The sequence below is a fragment of the Sminthopsis crassicaudata genome, chromosome 1 (assembly GCF_048593235.1).
Source record: "Sminthopsis crassicaudata isolate SCR6 chromosome 1, ASM4859323v1, whole genome shotgun sequence".
Lineage (NCBI taxonomy): Eukaryota > Metazoa > Chordata > Mammalia > Dasyuromorphia > Dasyuridae > Sminthopsis > Sminthopsis crassicaudata.
In genome coordinates, this window is record NC_133617.1 from 152704361 (window position 1) to 152726705 (window position 22345).

Below are 22345 nucleotides of genomic sequence, written 5' to 3' on the forward strand. Positions count from 1 at the left end.
AACATTTGGTAATTCTGATTGTTAAGAAGTTTTTCTTTATGTTGAATTAAAATCTAGCTGTCTACCACTGCCTTTGTATCTGTGGATCCTAGTTCTACCATTTAGTACCAAGCAGAACAATTGCAATTCCTCTTTCACATGACATCCTTTTGATAAATACTTTAAGATAGGAAGATGGGAAGATGGGCGATACTTGAAGACAAAAAATTAAAATCTGGCCTCAGACATCTTTGCCCCAATTCCCTTATTTTTAAGATGGGGATAATAGCATCTACCTCTCAACAATGTTATAAGATCAAAAGAAATATTTGTAAAGCGTTTGTAAACCTAAAAGTGCTATACAAATTCATTAATTTAGATAGCTCTCATATACTCCCCATAATTACTTTCTTCATTGGATAACATTCCCAGGTCTTTCAACTGATTTTTTAAAATGTAATGTCTTTTTTTTAAATTTTTTTATTTTATTTTATTTTTTATTCTTTCACCATTAGCTCTTCCTCCATTGAATGTGCTCTAAGTGGTCTGTGTTCTTACTAAAATGTAGTGCCCGAAATAGAATACAGTATTCTAGATATGATGGGAAAAGAGCAGAAGACAGTTTTGGATTTGAAGTTTTTTATTATGGTGGCCTAATAATGTGTGTATGTGTGCAGATTTCACACTGTTAACTCACATTCACTCTTAAGTCCTATAAAATGCCCATATAAATTTTTTAACAAGCCATTTTCTGGCTGTGCTTTGTCTATTATGCCCATCTTATTTTTAAGAATTTAAATGTAGAATTTTAATTCTGTAAATTCTATAAAAACCATTCAGAAAAATGTTTTTGAAGAAACTCAGCCTCTTAGAGGTGAGCTTACTTTCCCAGTATAATCCTGGAGCTAATTCAAGGTGCTCTGGTTTCAAATCCAGTTTTTGTTCCATGTAACCCTCTTAAATTAGTAAAAGAAGTAGAAGAAATTAATGAGGTTTTATGAATTCATTGATATTGGTTCTTGATGTTCCAAACTTATTTCCTTGTTTTAATAGGATTACTTTGCTAGTAAATGAGGGGCAGCTAGGTAATATAATGAAGTACTGGGCCTTGAATCAGGAAGATTCATTTTCCTGACCTCAAGCTTGGCCTTAAACACTTACTAGCTGTGTGATTATGGACAAGTCACTTATTCCTGTTTGCCTCAGTTTCCTCATCTGCAAAATGAGCTGGAGTAGAAAATGGCCAACCACTCCAGTGTCTCTGCCAAGAAAACCCCAAATGGAATCATGAAGATGTACTACTGGAATGACTGAACAACTACAGCAACAAAGATAAGAAGAATGCTGTAGACCAATGTTATCATCAGATAGAAATGGATTCCTGCAGACCACATATTGAATCAAAAAGCTACAAATTAACACTATCCATGATATATTGTATTTTAATTTATCCTGTTAAACTTTTCCCAGTTACATTTTAGTTTGGCTCTGGCAGCATCCTGGAGTTTGACGTTTTGGGGCTAGAGCACTGAACTGAATTTATGGCATAAATATATTCCTATATCACTGACCATTGGATTAAAAAAATAAACTCCATTGCTAAAAGATGGGAAAAGGCATGATTAGATAGTAGTTTGTCTCAAAAAAAATCTGTGAGTTTTAGAGTATTTCAAACTCAGTGTGATGTAGAAGCTAAAAAGCCTTTGTATTTTCAGTCTTGTGTTAAAGAGACATGCATAGATTGCAGGGAAAGGAAGTGGCTCTTGTCAGAACACATTAGGAATATTGTTTTCAAATCATGCTCTTTAGAAGGATGTTGTTATCTGGTGGATATATAGAGAGAATGGTAACCAGGGTAGTAAAGAAGCTTGATTCTTGCCACAAGAGCATCAGTTGAAGGAACTAGATATGTAAAGCCTGAAGAAGCAAAAATATAAGGACATGACGACTGTAGTGTAAAAGAAGGCTTGGACTTGAACTGTTTGACTCCAAAGGTTAGAGCCAGAGATGACAGGTTCCTCTTCCTTAGAAGATATCAGGCAAAAGGTAATGTTGAATTGTTCAGTATATTAAGAGTTGAAATTCTTTCTGGATATATTTGGACTACATAGATGCTGACATAACCTCCAACTCTAAAATTCTGTGATTTTGTTCAGGTGCACATTGGGCTAGATAAAAGGTTAACTTTTTGTGTGTGTCCGGGACCCTTTTGATAGTTTGATGAAATCTGTGGATTCCTTCTCAAAATTGTATTTTAAATGGATAAAATTATGTAGGATTATGAAAGAAACCAATTACAATTGAGATAATATCATGAAATAATATTAATAAAGTGTTTTTGCAAACCTTAATATATTAAATAAATGCTTGCCATTATTATACTGAAATAAAGATATAGTTTTTTTTTTTTGCCATTTAAGTTCACAGATGCCTTGGGGCCATTTTGGAGTTTATGTTAAGAACTCCTAGTATCTAGCTGGCCTCTGAGCTCCCTTCCAACTGTGGGATTAAGTAAAATTTTATCTTTTTAAATTCAACCCATCATTTTATACTACTATGATTTTTTTGGTCCTGATTCTCCCATTTTCCTTAGTTCTCCCTTCCAGATACATGTTATTTGTAAATTTATTAAGAATGCCATTTATCCCTTCATTTAAATTATTGACTGAAATGTTGAACAGAACTATTCCAAGGAAAAATTCCTGGGGCATTCCACTAGAGACCTGAGACCTGATCACTACTCTCTTGGTCCAGTCATTCAAACAGTTTTTAATCTGAAACTATATTTTCATCTAGTCTATGTTGCTTCAATTTATCCACAAAGAACATCTTTAGACAAGTTATCAATTTATTGACATACATTTATGTACTAACTATAGCATTCTCTTAATCAACCAATCCAATAGGTCACAGGCATCAAAGGAAAGAAAGAATGGGAATAAGTATTTATATGGCACTTACTATGTGCCAAACACTGTGCTAAGTGCTTTACAAATATGATCTCATTCGGTCCTCACAACACTGGGAGATAGGTGCTGTTAGTATCCACATTTTGGAGTTAAAAGAACTGAGACAAACAGATTTGCTCAGGGTCACATAGCTAGTTATAATCAGAGGCTAGATTTGAATTCAGATCTTCACTAAGGCCCCAATGCTATGCCACCTGCTGTCAAGACAGCTGGTTAAATGAGGTGCACAATACTCCTCTGTGTGACTAGAGACAAATTAAAATGCAACTGGGAAATATTTAACCAAATCAGTAAAAAAAAAAAAAAAAAAAAAAAATTAAGTTAATATGCAGCTCACAGGGATCTTTACAGATTAGTGGCTATTTGAGTTTGACACTACTGCTGTAGGGAATGGGGGAGATAGAGACTAGAATTATAATTTCATTGTAATAGGAAATTCCCAGAAGAGGAAACTCCCTCTACCAGTGGAGCTGGATACCTCACTACTACTTATATTCTGAAAATTTGCCTACAGCACAAAGAATTTAAATAATTTTCTCACACAGCTGACAGATATTGATCAGAGGTGGGAGTTAATCCCAGGGTTTCCTGACTCCAAGATCAGTTCTCTATTCATTATGTCACACTGCTATCAATTGTAATGCTATCAAAAAAGGAAATGCATTTAGCCTGACATGACCTATACCAGACAAATTCATGCTGACTCTTAGAGTTTACTGCTTTCCTTTCTAAATGCTCACAGTTAATCTCCTAATCATATTCAGTTCAGGATCAACAAGCATTTTTAAGTGACTACCTTTTGCCAAGTTCTATGCTAGGTTGTGAGGATACAAATGCAAAACACATACAGTCTTATAAGGATTTACATGTGGGAGAAACAATATGCACTCATATAGGAATAGGGATTAGTAACTTCATTGGCATAAAGACTTCCTTGGTAAGGAAATTTCCTCTATCATTGCAAGTAAGTACTCTTTCTTGACTATAGTCCCAGAGCCAGTGTTTTTCAGAGGTATACTTGAATGTAAGTCTTCCTGTATCCAAGGTCAGCTTTTTATTCCCTATGCCATACTGCCTCTTCCACCCCAAGACAAATATCTGCATCTTGAAAAACATGGTTCTGGTACTTTCAGATGAGCTGTCACTGGCCATTGAAAATCTAGGGAAAAGGGTATAAAACTTGTGCCAAGATTTTTTAAGCTCTTCCTCTCTATTGCATCATACATCATTCAGATATTCTATGTCTAGCTTCACTCTGGATTCAGATGAAAAAGTTGTCCTTTTTACTTCATTTATTCATCCCTGTTAGCTATTATCATATATGTGTCCTTCCTTCCTTAGATAAACTCTTTGAGAAGGCACTTCTTTTTCTTTTCCTTTCACTCTCTTAACTCATTGCAGTTTGATTCCATTATTCAATCAAAACAACTCTTTTCAAAGTGGCCAATGATCTTTTAATTATTATATCCACTGGCCTTTTAAAAAAAACTCTTCCTTTTTGATATCTGCAATCTTTGATACTGTTGATCACCCTCTTCTCTTTAATATCCCCTTCTCTCTGGGATTTTATAACACATAGTCTCTCCTGATTATTTTCCTATCTCTCTAACCACTCCTCAGTATCTTCTTTTACCTAGTAACCATGGGTGTCTCCTAAGGTATGGACCCTTTTCTTTCTCTGAACTATTTTTCTTTGTAATCTCTTTAATTCAAATGGATTTAATATCATATTTATGCAAGTGATTCTTAGATCTATTTATCTAGTCCTACCTTCTCTTCTGACCTCTAGTTTTGCATGTCCAACTGCCTGTGTATTTCTTTAAAATTTTTTTTCCCAGTTACATGTAAAAAAACAACATTAAAAAAAAACACATTTCCTTATGATTCATGTTGGGAGAGAAAAATCAGAATAAAAGGGAAAACCCACAAGAGAGAAACAAAAGCAGAAGAAAAAAGGGGGAAATGAACATAGGATGTGTGGATTTACATTCAGTCTCCACAGTTTTCTCTAAATGCAGATAGCATTTTCCATCCAATGTTTATTGGGATTGCCTTGAATCACACTAAACTGCTGAGAAGAACAAAGTCTGTCATAGTTGATCATTGCACAATCTTGCTGTTGCTATGTACAATGTTTTACTGGTTCTGCTTGCTTCGCCCACCATCATTTCATGTAAATCTTTCCAGGCCTTTCTAAAATCAATCTGTTCATCTTTTTTTATAGAACAATAATACACCATTACTTTCATATACCATGAGTTATCTAGCCATTCCTCGAATGATGGGCATCTACTCATTTTCCAATTCTTTGCCACCACAAAAACAGATACTGCAAACATTTTTGCACATGTGGGTCCTTTTCCCTCTTTTGTGACTTCTTTGGGATACAAACTCAGTAATCTGCCTAGGTATTTCAAGCTGCAGACATCTTAAATTCTAGATATCCAAAAGTGAAGTCATTATTTTCTTCCTTAAACTTTCCCCCATCTTCCCTATTTCTTTTGAAGGAACCACCATCCATCCAGATACCTAAGCTTACAATCTAGTTGTTATCTGCCTCTCCTAATACTCATCCAGTTAGTTGTCAAAATTTTTAGTTTTGTCAAATTTTGTTTCTACCTTTGTAACATTTCTCATAAATACCCTTCTCATCTTCTCACATTGCCATCATTTTGACACAGGTCTTAATCACCTTATATCTGGACTATTACAATATCTTACTTATTGGTCTTCCTGCCTCGTCTTTCTCCTTTCCAGTTTAAACTCTACTGAGTAGGCAAATTGATCTTTCTAAAGTGCATGTCTCTTTTCCTAATCAATAAACTTCAGGGGCTTCCTATTATCTTCTGGCTAAAATGTAAAATTCTGTTTGGCTTTTAAAGCCCTTTATAACCTGCTCCCTTATTGCCTTTTTATTCATCTTATGCTTTAACACAACTCTCTCCATACTCTGCAGCCCAGTGACATAAGGTACTTCTTTGTTTCTTGAGCACACTCAGATGCATTTTCACTGGCAACCCTTCATGCCAGAAACATTCTCCCTCCTCATTTGTTTCTTAGGTTTTCTTCAAGTGTCATCTAAAGTCCAATTTTCTGCAGAAATCCTTCTCTATCCTTAATCTATCTAGTGCCTTTCTTCTAAGATTATCTTCAGTTTATCTTGTCTATATCACATTTGTATGTGATTGTTTTAATTAGTTCTTTGAATGCAAGAACTGGTAGTTAAGGGTTTTTTTTGTTTGTTTGTTTTGTTTTGTTTTGTTTTGTTTTGTTTGCCTTTTTGTTATTTCCTCAGCTCTTAGCAAGTACTTGTCACGTAGTAGATACTTAATAAATGTTTCTGATTTGTCTTGGCATGTTTACTTTCTAAGGCACCAACATGCACCTATGATCCTTCCACAATCCATGTACTCTTCCTGTCAACTCTAGAAAATTTCATGTATCATAGACATTCTAATCAGTTTTTTCCTATCCATTGATTTCTTCCATGTTGCTTACAAACACATCTGTTTCACCTATCCTTGAAAATAAAAATTTCCTTCTATCCTACTTTTCCTCTATCATCCTCTTCAGTTAAACTCCTTGAGAAAGTCACCCACATTTAATGTATGAACTTCCTTTTTATCCGTTCTCCTGTAAATCATCTGTAATATATCTTATGATCTCATCACTCAACTGAATCACTCTCTCTCTTAATTGCCAAATCTAATCTAACATTTTCTTAATCCTCAATCTTCTTGACTTCTACAGTATTTGACTTTATTGATGACATATTCCTCCACATTTTCATTCACATAGCCATCACCCTAGTTCATGTCCTTTTCACTTCTTACCTGGATTTCTACTGGGTCTTCCTTCCTTAAGTCTCTTTTCCATTTTGATTTATCTTCTATTGTGCTATCAAAGTAATTTTCCTAAAATATAGATATGTCCATGTTACTCTTTGTATAATAAATTCCAGTGGTTTCTTGTTATCCTTAGCATCAAAAATAAAATTCTCTGATTTTTAAAACTCCTTGTTAACTGGCTTCTTCTGACATTTCTAGTCTTCTTACATAATACTCCTTTCCAGGCATGCTACACTGGCCTACATGCTGTTTCTTCTTAGGACATTTTGTCTCCCATCTCTGTACTTTTGTACTTACTATTGTTGTCCTTCTTTCAACTGCTTCCCTCAAGACTCAGCTCAAGTCCCAACTTCTCAAAGAGAACTTGTCACTTCCCCCTAGCTGCTAGTATCTTCATCAAAAAGATTACTTTCCATCTACTCTACATTTTTTATATATCTATGTATTTAAATTTATGTCTGATATTGGAATATAAATTCATTTAGGGATGGTACTGGTTTTGTCTGTCTTTGTATCCCCAGGAGAGTGCCTGGCACATAGCATGTGCTTACTAAATGCTTCTTTACTGACTGACTCATATCTGCAATGGGTCTCCAAAGTAAAAAGTTTCTGGCATGTTAGAACGATATTGGAAGTCAGCAAGTTCCATCTATATTTTTAAAAACAAATTTCATTTGTAATACTATAAATAAAAGTGTGCCAAAATAATAGTTAATCTCTAATTAAAAAAAAAAAAAAAAAAGCAAGAGAGCTCCAAGCACACAAAATGAGAGATTTTTGGAGGAATTGTGAACTGAATTTATATAAAAAATTAGCTCAGTAAGAAAATTGTGGATAATTGTAAACATCTACTATATTTTTAAAAATAAAAGTTAAAACATAGTTTTAACACAGTTGCCATTTGCATTTAACTCACAATGCTCTAGAAACTGTTAGCCAAGTGCATTACAATCGTTCATTTGGCACATCTTTATTGGACATCGAAGTGTGCTAATTGCCATTGAAAACAAGATTCTTTGAACTATCTTAGAACTTCACCATCTTGGGGACATTAATGAACTTTAAAATCATAGGACCTTCCCTACACCTAATCCAACTTCTAATTTTATATTAAGTATGCAGGATTGAATGATTTAATTTATTGGCTAAGATTAGAAAGCTAGAGATCAGAGATATTATTAACCTCGATCTTCTGGTTCTTCATACAATATTTTTTTCTATTCTGCCTGATATACAAGAGGTAATTCTATTGACTGGCAATTTGCCACCTTTTGGTAGCCAAAATAAAAGTATAAATAGTATTAGCACAAGTAAATTAAAATCCATATAACTTCTCCCACTTTTTTTTTTTTTAACATTAATGTAACTAAATGAACAATATAATAAAGGCAGAGAGTTGATGAGATCCTATTATAAAGTGGGGTAAACTAAGTGCCTTTAAATTTAAGAGAAAGAATCAAATTCCTCTGGCTTGTGTGTTGACCTGGACCTTCTCAAATGGTAGAATTGCTAAAAATTTGAGGAGATAGGAAAAGGAAGATATTCCCAACAAGAGGATGGCCTGAATTTTTTCGGAATAGAAATTGCTGTAGCCATGACAAATATATACAAGTACCCATTTCTTTCTATAACTACAATAGCATATGATAGATTCTCATTTGTGTAAAATGTCTGAATGGTGTACTTCAAAGCACCCCAGCTTTTGTTTTTGTTCTGTATTAACAACTCACATTTCTATAGTTCTTTAAGGTTTACAAAGTGCTCTCTTCACAACAACCCTGTGAGGTAGGTGGTGCATGTAGCATTCCTTCCATTTTACAGATTAGGAAACCAAGACATAGAGATATAATATGACTTGTTTATGGTCATATATTTAGTCTCAGAGCTATGCTTTGAAATATACTCTCCTGACTTCACAAGTCCTATGTTCTTTTTCTTCTCTTAAAAAAGATTTATAGCAGATTATGAATATTTTGGGGGTATTTTTAAAATATTACTTAGATTTCTCCTTGTAATTCCCTCACTCTTCCTTTCAGAGAACCATGCTTTAGAATAAAGAATTTTTAAAAATAAGAGGAAGAAGGAAAAAGATTCAGTCAACCCTCAATATATATAAAAAAAAAAAAATCTGGGAATTATATATAATGATTCACACCTGTAGAATTTCAAAAGAATTGCATGAGGGATCTTCACATATCTCTTCTTTGGGATTTATATTATCCTTTATAAATTTATAACTGATTTTTAAAAAACTTTTTTGTTCTTTCGATTTCCATTACATTTATATAATAAAATTAGTTATCATGTATACTATTTTCTTGGTTCTACTTACTTTGCATCTGTTAATCTGTCTTTTCTTGTTTCTCTGTATTCATCATGTTCATCATTTCCTATAGTACAATAATATTTCTTTATTTTCATTACTTAGTGTAATATCTTTAGTCATTCCCCAGTCAGTGGACATTTATGTAGTTTGTCTCTAGTTCTTTGCTACTATAAAAATTACTGCTATAAATATTTTGGTCTGTGTGGAGCTTTTCTTTTTGTCACTAATTTCTTGGGGTTTGTTTTTGTTTGTTTTTTATTTAGCAGTGAAATCTCTGAGTTAATGGATAGAGATATTTAGCCATTTTATTTGAATAACTAACTTTAAAATGCCTTCTAAAACAGTTATAGTAGGGGGCAACTAGGTGGCGCAGTGGATAGAGCACCAGCCTTGAATTCAGGAGGACCCAAGTTCAAATTTGGTCTCAGACACTTAACGCTTATTAGCTGTGTAACCCTGGCAGGTTACTTAACCCCAGCCTCAGGAAAACAAACAAACAAACAAACAAAAAAAACCTTATAGTAATCCACAGCCACATGAACAATGCTTTAGTGTATCTATTTTCTACAACTCTCCTTTCCCATTTCCTATTAATAGACTCCATTTTCTTATCTTTATCAATTTGCTGAGTATGAGGTGAAACCTCAGGCTTGTTTTGATTTGCATTTCTCTTATTATTAGAGATCTGGCACAAGTGGTTTTGGATGTTTTTGTTATAAGACTCATTATATATCTTAAAGTTGAATAATCTTTACAACTCTGATATAAACTGAGCTTGGTCAAAATAAATTATTTCATTGGGGTAAAGCCTCTAATCTGTTTGATTTCATTGAAATTTTTTTGAATTGACATTCTTGAATGATAGTGGTCTATAGATTTTCTGTATTTTTTTCTTTTCAAGCTTAAGTATTGGTATTAATTTTTTCTTAAGGCTGGTAAAGAGCTTTCTCAATATTTGAATACAATTTGTTTAGTATAGGTATTTATTTTTCTTTAAAAGTTTGATAGGACTACCCGAGTTCAAATCTGGTCTCACTTAACACTTCCTGGCTATGTGACCCTTAACCCCAATTGCCTCAAAAAAAAAAAAATTTGATAGGGCATTTACATAAGTCCATAAGAACCATAAGTTTTTTTCTTCTTTTTGTAGTTTCCTTGCAGCTACTTCTATATCCTTTATGATACTGGATTATTTAGAAAATGAGTTCTTAATTTGAGGTCTATAAACTTATAAAAATATTTTGAGAAGATAGCAGAGTAGCAAAAAGAATAGCAAATTTTTAGAAATATCAATTAATAAGGAAAACAATTGGGATAGAGACATTGCCCCATAGTAGAAACTTCTGGTTTCCGCAATCATTTTTTGAATACTTTCCCTTGCCACACCCTTTCCTTTTTCTTTATCTTTTTACTTTGATATAAGATTTCCTCTTTTAACCATATTTTCCTCCCTTTCTTGGTGCTGGTTTTGTCTCCAAGAGTTCTGTCCCGTTCTTCTGAAGTAGGGTGTTGTCTGTGGAGACAAACACTCTCTCAGATGAAGTGATCTCTCTATACACCAAACTTCTCATGTTAAATTCATCATAAGATTCCTTCTCCCATTAAGAATATACCTTTTAGCCCATGGGAGTGTTTTTTAGTGGGATGTCTTCTCTCATTGGGTGGAGACTTCGACTTTCACATCCCCTCTTTCACTCCTTTCTTTTATTCCTATATATATGTGTATATATATATATATATATATATATATATATATATATATATATATATATATATATATATACATATATATATATATATATGTATGTATATTTTTTTTTTGCTGAAAGATTACAGGAATTAACTTCCTATTGTTCACTTATATGTTTGATTTTATTTTATCATCTGCCTCCTCTCTTTTCTGCACTCTCCAATTTCTCATTCTTACTCAACAAAAATATAGTTATTCATCTATAAGGAGAGATTTAGGATTTATTCCTGGTCATAGGAGAGGAGGGGTTTATAAAACTGGATGATATAGTGTTTGAAGATACATCATTGTGGATATTAAAACCTCCAAGAGAGAGGAGATGGATTATAGTGGAAAAAGATGGAGTGAAGTACTGAAGTCTTTGGGCGAATCAAGGAAGCAACTGAACAAGAGACTGAAATTTTTCTCAGCGATTCCTAGAGCTCAGTAGTAACAAGGATCTGGGTATAATGATATAGATTAAAGGAATGAACCTCAAAAGAAGAGAAGTTGCTGAGTGATGAAGGCTAAAAGAAGGTGATTTCTTCCTCTATCCTGGTATATTTGAGGGCATGAGAGATTAGATTGGAGGGGTGGGGAGAGGAGAGCATCCAGCACTGATAGCTTCCTCATCTCTACCTCCTAGTTTTTCCTAGCTTCCTTCAAGGTCCAACTCATTTCCTGGCTTGGAGCTGCTAGTGACTTCCCCTTTGTAATTGTCTTCATCTGCTCTGTATGTATTTTCTCTTTACCTCATTATTTACATGTTGACTCCCCATGAGAAAGGATGATCTTTGTGGGGTATATTGTCTTTATGGGTATGTTGTCTTTGCCCTTCTTTGCATCTCTGGGGCTTAGAGCTGTGCCTATTACATAATATCAATTGATCAATCAATTACTAAATATTTATAAAGGGACTACCATGTGCCAGACACCATGTCAGATGCTAGGAATTCAAGTACAAAGAATGAAACAGTCTGTACTATTAATTAGCCTACGTTAGAATGGAGACAAGTACATATACAAGTATAAACAGCATAAAGTGAATAAATAACAAATGCATATAAAGTAGTTCAATACAAGATTATTTGGGAAGCAGAGTAGTTGTGGGGGGGTGGGGTGAAGGAGTAAGAAAAAGTTTCATGCTAAAGACAGTACTCGAGCTGAATCTTAAAAGAAAGGAATTCTGAGGCAGAGATGAGGAAAAAGTGTAATCTAGGTATGGAGGACAACCAGTGCTTAATGAATGAAAGTTGACTGATTGACTGGAAAGGATGGCAAGGGATGAAATTTCTCCTAAAGAATGAGAAATCCATGGCTAAGATGACAGGAACAAATAATGATGAATGTTGGAGGGGATGTGGGAAAACTGGGACACTGATACATTGTTGGTGGAGTTGTGAAAGAATCCAGCCATTCTGGAGAGCAATTTGAAACTATGCCCAAAAAGTTATCAAACTGTGCATACCCTTTGACCCAGCAGCGCTACTACTGGGATTATATCCCAAAGAAATACTAAAGAGTGGAAAGAGACCTATATGTGCCAAAATATTTGTGGCAGCTCTTTTTGTTGTAGCTAGAAACTGGAAGATGAATGAATGTCCATCAGTTGGAGATTGGTTGGGTAAATTGTGGTATATGAAGGTTATGGAATACTGTTGTTCTGTAAGAAATGACCAGCAGGAGGAATACAGAGAGGCTTGGAGAGACTTAAATCAACTGTTGCTGAGTGAAATGAGCAGAACCAGAAGATCACTATACACTTCAACAACAATACTGTATGAGGATGTATTCTGATGGAAGTGGAAATCTTCAACATAAAGAAGATCCAACTCACTTCCAGTTGATCAATGATGGACAGAAATAACTACACCCAGAGAAGGAACACTGGGAAGTGAATGTAAATTGTTAGCACTACTGTCTATCTACCCAGGTTACTTATACCTTCGGAAGCTAATAATTAATGTGCAACAAGAAAATGGTATTTACACACATGTATTGTATCTAGGTTATATTGTAACACATGTAAAATGTATGGGATTACCTGTCATCGGGGGGAGGGAGTGGAGGGAGGGGATAATTTGGAAAAATGAATAAAAAAAAGAATGAGAAATCCAGTGTCACATGGTGATATAGAGGTGGTCCTATGTGTTTTAAAAATGATGCCAGATGTAGATTAAGACTTTAATATGAAAACATTCATAGACTCCATAACCTGCCACTACCAAATTGTGTAACTTTTGCAAGTTTCATAATATTTGAGTCTCAATTTTATCACTTAAAAAAAGAGATGAGTTATAATCCTTTTTCTTAAAAAAAGAAAGAAAATTGAAACTTGAGTTGATTGGATTCTAGATTTAGACTTGAAAGTGCTTAGAGTTCATCTAGTTCAGTCATCTAGTTCATCTCAAAGATGAGGAAAGATGTTTGTTTGTATTAGACAAACATATTCAATTAGTAAGCATGTGAGGTGCGATGTGAGCCTGGATCCTTTCCAGTTATCTTTCCAAATGCCAGTTAATTTTTTCCACATTAATCTTCCATATTAGCATAACTATGTCAAATGTAGAATTTAGATTTTTTTTTTTTTATTTGTGGCCCCCATGATTGATCTATTAGGCCATTTAAAAATTTTTAGATAAGGAATATCTAAGTTCAGGACCTGTAAAGTGGGAACTGTAACATTCCAAATTCAGGAAGATAAAATTGCCATATCAAACAAAGAAAAATCAGTCAATCTGACAGATAACATAGCAAAAGCTATCTATCCCTTATTCCTACTTTTTGGCCTTTCATTTCTTAATCCTTTGCAATTTGGTTTCCAACTTCATCACTCAATTAAAACTGTTCTCAATGCATTATTTCTTAAGTTTGGGTTTTTTTAAAGTCAGTCTTTATCCTTAACTTGTCTTCAGCTTTTGAGACTGTTGATCATCTTCTTCTCATAACTCTGAGTGTTACTTGTCAGCCTCCTTTGCTGGATCATCAACCATATCATGCCTTCTAAATGTGTCTATAAACCAGAGTTCTGCCATCATTTCTCTTCTCTTCTTTGTTTTATTCTCTCCTTTTGTATTCCCATTAGCTCACATGAGTTTTATTATCTCCGTGCTGATTTCCAGATACACACAAACACAAACACACCCCTATTCTCTTTCCTGAATTCTAGTCCTATGTGAACTGCCAGTTGTACATTTTACCAATCAGATTGCAAATATTTATTAAGCATTTACACTGTTCCAGTCACTATGCTAAGTACAGGGGATGCAGAAAAAAATCTTTTTGTAAAATATCTCAAACCCATTACATTTAAAACAGGCCTTCTTATACTTTTCCCAAAACTCATCCCTTCTGAATTTCCCTATTAGTCTTGAGGATATCACTGCCCTTCCATTTACCTAGTTTTATAATCTTAGTATCATTTTTTACTCCTCAATCTTACCTTTTCTAGTCAGTTGCTAAATATTTTCATTTCTACCTTTATAACATCTGTGCCATCTGCATCCTTCTCTCTATTCATACAGTTGAGGTCTTCATATTACCTGAGATATGGCCTATCAAGAGGTGTCCTTGCCTCATTTTTTCTTGTTTCATTCTGCAATTCATAGCTGTCAAATTATATTTCCTGAATTGCATGTCACTCCCCTATTTGATGAACCACAGTGGCTCCCTATTACTCTGCAGATAAAAGTTCCCTCATTTGCGTTTAAAGCCTTTCATGACCCACTACATTCTACTTCCACTGTTACTTCACACACACACACACACACACACACCGTTCACACATATGCTGTCCACTCACACTAACCTTCTTATCCTCATACATAACACTGTATATCCCATATCCTTACTCTGATGTACCCAATATCTAGAATGCCTTTCCTCCTTACCTCTATATTCTATAATCCCCAATTTCCTTCCAAGTTCAGTCACATACCACCATTTCCTCAGATGTTGATGTCATCCCTTTTCCCATATAACGTTGGATCTACCTACAAATACATGCATACATACATTGTATATACATACACATACACACACAAATATACTATTTCTTCCAGCTAGATTGTAAACTTATTGTGGGCACAGATTATGCTTTTGACTTTGTATCCCTAGAATTTAGCAAAGCTCCTGACATAGCAAGGGCTTAAAAAGTGTTTATTAATTAATTAGTTTATCTAGCAGATTTGTGATATAGTATCAGTAAAACTATTTCTGTAATATAAGCATGATAAAACAAATTTTATTATAGCTTTTTATAGGAGTAGAACATTACAAACATGAAGATTGACTTGACATTGTAGCCTATTGAAGTGAATCCTTTTTTTGGTGAATTGAAGGTACAAAATTTTTTAGTAATTGGTTTACTTTTGTGACCAAGGAAAAAAGTACATTTGAGGGTTAACTAACTAATTCTTTGAAAGAGAAAAAAAGAAGCTGGGCCAATGAAGACAGGTTGTTTCTATTTCTAAAGCTCCTCTCCAAGAAATAACAATTGTCCAGTAAAAGGCATTTTTAGTTACATACCCTATTGTGTAAACATTTGAATTGTATAACTTTGTAACATCAGAGAAAATGAGAATTCCAAAGTTGTTTTTTTTTTTTTAAGATATAAAAAATTTTGGGTCAAAATAAAAAGAATTATTTAAATAGTTTCTTAGGAGAACTCTAATCTATTTTAAATTTTCCCTTATGAAAGTAAATGAAACTAACTCTTCAGTGGAAGATACAATAGAAAATGGGAATGGTGGTTAAATATCATAGGGGATATGATAATACAAATTAATATTTTAAATCAAGTTATCTTCTCTCTAAGGCCCATAAATTACTAATTAATACAAACCATGTAGGGATTTAAATGCCATCCTTGGGAGATAAGTAGCAGATCCCAATTTCTGATTTATCTGAACCTGAAATAGGAATGTAGTTTCTCTTGGTTGACATCATTAAAAGTTGCACTAGGCTAAAACCAGAGTCCTGGCTTCCTCTCAAATATCTTGCCAAATATGACTTCCTCTTACACATAAATTTGACTTTTGTTGCTTATTTTTCTTCATGCCTTCATAAATTCATCTGCAGCACAGATTTGCCTGTCCAAAATATTAACAATAAAGTTTAGGAAAGAATACATAGGAGAAGCAGCAGAGAAAATAAGGGAAAAGAGTCTTCAGGATTCATTAGGTACAAGGGTTTGTTGTTTAGGATAGTCCCACAGGAAATAAATCCCAGCCCACAATCCTAAAACTGAAAGAAATGACCTAAATTATGGCCTTGTATTCAACCTAGATTGTAAAAATGAACCTGGATTACGTCAAAGAGCCTAAAGAAATTCATGGGAACTGTATCATGGGGAAAATGCCAAAACTATTCCATTTAAGGAATAAGCAGAGAGTTAGGGTAGGCAGACCCTAAGAAAGCATGAGAAGGAAAATGTTTTTGCAGTGTTCCTTGGTGATATTGTAATGTATTTTCTCAGGTCTGATTTTTTTTTCCAACTGTTTTCCTCTCATTTTTTTTTCTTTGTTTTACAGTGGATGGAACTGAGGTTCAACACTCTAGCAAAATGCCCACACTGCAAAAAAATGTAAGTTCTTAACCAGTGGAAGACAATGAGAAATGAAGTGCTTCAGAGAATTTGGAAAAGCATAGAATTGTCATTTTAGAGAAGTACTCATTACAGACAGATGGGAGGATGTTTCCAGTGCTTTTTCAACCTAGAAAAATTTCAGGAATACAATATTAAGCTTAAATAATGTATTCTGGTGTGAATTTTAAGTGATTTGGTTTGATTATCAGTCTCAGGGTGTAATCAGTTTCAGTGAGGGAAAAAGGATTTAAATAATCTACAGTAACTTAGTTGTGACTTTTAAAGTGGTTTTGGATACAAGCCGTATTTTGAAATAAGGCAGGATTTATCCTGAAATGTAGTTAGATTAGGAGGTGAGCAAAGCTATTTTATGAAGTATTCTATAGTGTACTATTTCTGTCCCTTCCATATTTATATTGCCCTTTTGAGATATAGACCTTATATAGATCGTGTATTAATGTTAAACTTGCAGCTACTTTTTCTTGTAAAATTATCAACTGTCATACGGGAGGAATGGATATCAAATAAGCAAGCAACTAGCCTTTATTAAGTGCCTACTGTGTACTAAAAGTAGAAAGTACAAAAACAAAAATAACCTCTCAAACTGCTTACATTCTACCAAAGTAGACAACTTTTGAACACGTAAGTATATAGAAAGAAATGCAAAGTATGTTTGCGGAAGGAGGGTACTGGTGGATAAAAGGATCCAGAAAGATTTTGTGTTATAGGGATCACTTGAGCAGAATTTTGAAGGAAATAAGTGAATCTTAGAATAAGAAATAAGATAGGAAGATATTCATTGGAAAGTCTCTTGTGATGAGGAATTCACTACCTTTAAGAGATATTCCATTTTACTTTCAGACAGCTCTAATTGGTGAAAACATTTTCTTTTATTTACATACATAGGATTATACCCAACTTCTACCCATTTTGAATGGTTCTACCCTTTGGAACCAAGAAAAAAAAAAAAGTAATCTCCTTGCCATGTGAAATCCCTTCAGATAAGTATAGATTGTTAGTATGTTCCCATCCCTTACCAATTCTTTGCTTTCCTAGACTTCAGTGAATGATAGTGCTTTCTCTAAGAAACACCACTACTGCCACTACAATAATAGTAATAAAACAAATATTGTCTCAATTAATCCTCTCAGAGACTCAGGGAGATAGGTGCTATTATTATCCCCACTTTATAGTTTGAATACCTGTAGAAAACAGCTTAAGTGATCTGTCCAAGGTCACATAAGCTAATAAATATCAGAGTTTGGATTTGAATTTGAGTCTTCCTAACTCTAACTCTGGACTTGAAGTCAGAATATCTGAGTTTATATCCTGACTTTGTCATTATCTGTATGATTTGAGCTAGTCATCTAACCCTTGTTGGATTCAATTTCATCACCTATAAGATTAAGGAATTAGAAAATGTGTCTTTGAAAGTCATTTCCAGTTTTGAGTAGATAGTCCTATGAACATCTTATATAAAAATATGGCTATTCCACAAAGTACAGTCTTCATATCTCTACTTTCCTTTTTCTATTCCTTCTCCCTTAAAAGATTATTTACCTTACTACTCAAATATTCTAGTTTGGCTTATCTGTATGTAAGAGGTCAAGTTTACTATAAGAAAATAAGAGATGATTATACACAGCATATTAGTGTAATGTGAAGTAATTTGGATTTAGCAGACTATATCTGTGAATCTATTACATACATGTAAATCAAATACGTTGTCCTCAAAACTTTGTTGCCTTTATTTGATTCCTAATGTTTATTGGATGAGGAGATGAATTCTCTTTATTCTAGCTTCCTTCAGCATTGGGCATGTAAGTTTGTTAATCATTCATTCATTAGATTGCAATTTTCTCTTCTCTAAAATAAGAGGCTTTCACCAGTGGCCCCTAATCTTCCATTTGGTTCTCAGACGATGATTGGGTAATTTATCATAGTGAAAAATGTTTCAGATAACATTCAAAGGCTCACTATAAAATTACAGGATCTTAGAGTGAGAAATAATATCAACATTTTCATCTAATACCCTTAATAGATGAATAGGATTCTCCAACATTCTCAGCAATAAGTCATACAACCTCCTCTTCAAGATCTCCAATTAGAGGGAATTCTCCACTTCCACTTTTGGATGGCTCTCAATGTTTTCTTTCCCCTCATACCTATCTGAGATTTGCCTCTCTACAATTATCATCCATTGTACTCAGTTCTAATCCTCATGCCATTCTTACAGTCTGCCTGTCAAATATATTTTTAGAGTTAAGAAGTTTTTCTCTCCCCTCCATATACATACATACATATTCATAAAGCCATTTCTTTTCCCCCCTACAACAGTATGTTGGCAGGATTTTTGATTATTTCTTAAAGATATCATTATTTTACCAGTTGTTTTAAAAAATCGTTAATAAGCTTTGACTAGCCCATTAATGTTTAAATTGTAATTACAAACCAATATGTTAATGAAAAGAACTCAGAGAAACTTGGGTATTATTGTTCCTTGCAGAGAAATTCTAGTGGAATGAAATTGCTTAAATGTTTGGCACCATTTCAAAAAAGAATGTTTATGGCATTCTAATCACATGCTAAACATGTGAGAATAGACTTGTGTTCTTAATTTGAGTAAGATTTTTTTTCATCTCATATGATTATTCATTTCTGGATGAATATTTTTCTAGTGATCTTTTAAAATATTAGAATAAAACAGTATATAGAAAATAAGATAATTTTTTTTATCAGAATCATCTTTTTTTTTCAAAACCAAATAGAAAACAGTGAAATTATTTTCAGGATCCCAGAGGAACACAATTATCTCCATGCTTTTCAAAATCCCTATAATGCCTAACACAGTGTTACAAAAAAAAAGGAGCATTCAGTTTACAATATCACATTATATGATAGAAAATTAGAAGTATTGGGAAAAAAAGTATAACAGTATTCTCTTTACTGTAGTCAGAATCCAAGAATTTCTAAATTAGAAGGAGAAATATTCAAACTGTCTGAGTGCCCCTATGCCCTTGAATTTAGCACAATACAAGGCAATTTCACAATATGATAAAATATCATTATATATTTAAAAGGTGATGGTTAACATTTTTCTTCATTGAACAGAAAAATAATTACTTAATCTTTTGGTGATGTCCTTGGAGAATCACTTTTTTTAAAACCACTCAATTCCTCTATGACATCCCTTCATGAATCCTTCCTGGCAGCTCTTCATAAGTGACTTAAAGTAATTAAGTGATTAAAATTTCTTTTCTTTGATGGATCATCTTTATCCCTTAAGTGTACTGGTAAAAAGTCTACTCCTCTTAGATCACTGAAAGGTCCCCTGGTCTTGCCCTCAATGGATCACAAATCCTAATGCTTCAAAGGAGACCTGTTTCCAGGGTGACTTAAGAGAAAAGAGAGCAGAACATCATTTCAGAACCTCATAAAGACTGATAAGGATTTCTCTTGCAAATTTATCCAAAGGTTTCAGACTAGAATAATTTAAAATGCCTTTTCCATTTTTTCCAATATTTAAACATATTCATTTAAAAATTTGAGTTCACACTCTGTCCCTCTCTTCATCCCTGCCTTCTTCCCCCTTCTTGAGATAGTAAGCAATCAAATATATGTTATACATATGCAATTATGTAAAACATTTCCATATTAGTCATTTTGTATAATGAAACTTGAATAGAAGAAAAAAAATGAAAGTGAAAAATAGCTTGTGTATGTCTGCATTCAGACAATTATCAGTTCTTTTTCTGGAGGAGTATACTGCACTTCATCTTTTGTCCTTTGAGATTGTCTTGGATCATACATTGTATTGCTGGGAATAATAGGTAAGTTATCCACAGTTCTTCACTGAACAGTATTGCTGTTACTGTGCACAACGTTCTCCTAGTTCTGTTCACTTCAATATGAATCAGTTCATGTAAGGCTTTTCAGTTTTTTTTCTGAAATCATCCTGCTTGTCATTTCTTAGAGCACAATAATATTCCATTACAATCATATACCACAGCATACTATTCCATTACAATCATATACCACAGCATGTTTAGCCACTCCCTAGCTGATAAGCATCCTTTTGATGTCCAATTCTTAGCCACCACAAAAAGAGTTGCCATAAATATTTTTGTACCAACAGACACTTTTCTCTTTTTGGGATGTCTTTAGGATATAGACTCTGCAATGGTATTATTAGATCAAGAAGCATGAAGTTTTATTGCCTTTTGGGAAATTTGCTGTTTAGAGTTCTCTAGAATTTGTTTTCTAGAATCCTTGGATCTATTCACAATTCCACTAACAGTGCATTAGTGTCCCATTTTTCTCATATTCTTTCCAAAATTTATCTTTTTTTGTCATATTTGCCTCTCTAATAAGTGTGAGATGGTACCTCAGAGTTGTTTTAATTTACTTTTCTCTAATCAGTGGTGATTTAGAACATTTTTATATGAAAATAGACAGCTTTGATTTGTCTGAAAACCTGTTCATATCCTTTGACATTTTATCAATTGAAAAATGAATTGTATTTTTATAGACTTAACTCAGTTATCTATATATTTGAAAAATAAAGCCTTCACAAGAGATACTTGTTGCAAATATTTTCCCTAGTTTTTTGCTTTCTTTATAATTTTGGTTACATTGGTTGTTTATACAAAATATTAAAAATTTTACATAATCAAAGTTATCTATTTTATATTTTCTAATACTCTCTATATGTTCTCTGGTCCTAAATTTTTTTTCCTTATCCATACATATGACAGATAAACTATTCCAACCTCTCTTTTTTGCTTATGGTATCACCTTGTATGTGTAAATCATGTACCCATTTTGACTTTATTTTGAGGTACACAGTGATATATTGGTCTATGCCTAGTTTCTGGCATGCTGTTTTCTAATTTTCCCAGAAGTTTTTGTCAAATTTTTGTTCTAAAAGTTTGGATCTTTGGATTATCATATATTAGATTATTATGGTCATTTACTGTAATGTAATTTGTACATAATCTGTTCCAATGATCCACCACTCTTTTTCTTAGCCAGTACCAGATAATTTTGATAATTACCACTTTATAGTACAATTTGAAATGTAAACTAGACCATTTTAATTTTTTTTTTCCATTGATTTCCTTGATATCCTTGAGCTTTTCTTCCTCCAAATGAATTAATTTTTTTTTAGCTCTGGGGAATAATTTTTGATAGTTTGCCATGGCACTAAATAGATTTAGGTAGAAGTTATTTTTATTGTCTTGACTAAACCTAGCAATCATATTGTTCAAATTGTTTAGAGCTAATTATTTGTGTGAAATGTGTCTATAGTCTTCATATAGTTCCTGGGTTTGTCTTGGCAGGTGTGTACCCAAGTATTTTATATTGTTTATAGTTATTTTAAATGGAATTTATTTCTTGCTGCTGGACTTTGTTGATAACACATAGAAATGCTGATAATTTATGTGGGTTTATTTTGTATTTTCTAACTTTGCTAAAGTTCTTAATTTCAAGTAGTTTTTAGTTGATATTCTAGGATTTTCTAAGTATACCATCATATCATCTGCAAAGAGAGTCGAGTTTATTGTCTATTCTAATTGCTTTCTTTTTTTGTCTTATTGCTATACCTAACATTAATATTATAGAGGTAATAATAGGTATCTCTTGCTGCACCCCTAAATTGTATTGGGAAGGCAGTTTTAGCTTATTGCTATTATAAGATAATGCTTGCTGGTGATTTTAGATAAATATTGCTTACCATTTTAAGGTAAACTCCATTTATTCCTATGCTCTCTAGTATTTTTAATAGGAATGAATGCTGTATTTTTTCCAAGAGCTTTTTCTACATTTGTTGAGATAATCACATTTCTGTTTATTGATGAGGTCAATTATAATCAGAGTTTTCTAATACTGACTAGCCCTGCATTCCTT

The 22345-nt window shown here is 33.3% G+C and overlaps 1 protein-coding gene across 3 annotated transcripts in view; it reads left to right on the forward strand.

The window, feature by feature from the left end:
* Positions 1–22345, forward strand: part of PIP4P2 (phosphatidylinositol-4,5-bisphosphate 4-phosphatase 2) — a 76243-nt gene that overhangs the window by 36343 nt on the left and 17555 nt on the right. For 2 of the 3 annotated variants that reach the window (XM_074269773.1, XM_074269762.1), the window contains exons 5-6: positions 8537–8581; positions 16383–16435. In XM_074269773.1, coding sequence (XP_074125874.1) covers positions 8537–8581; positions 16383–16435 — 98 coding nt within the window. The remainder of the gene's footprint in view (positions 1–8536; positions 8582–16382; positions 16436–22345) is intronic. The other variant, XM_074269779.1, reaches the window with a different exon arrangement.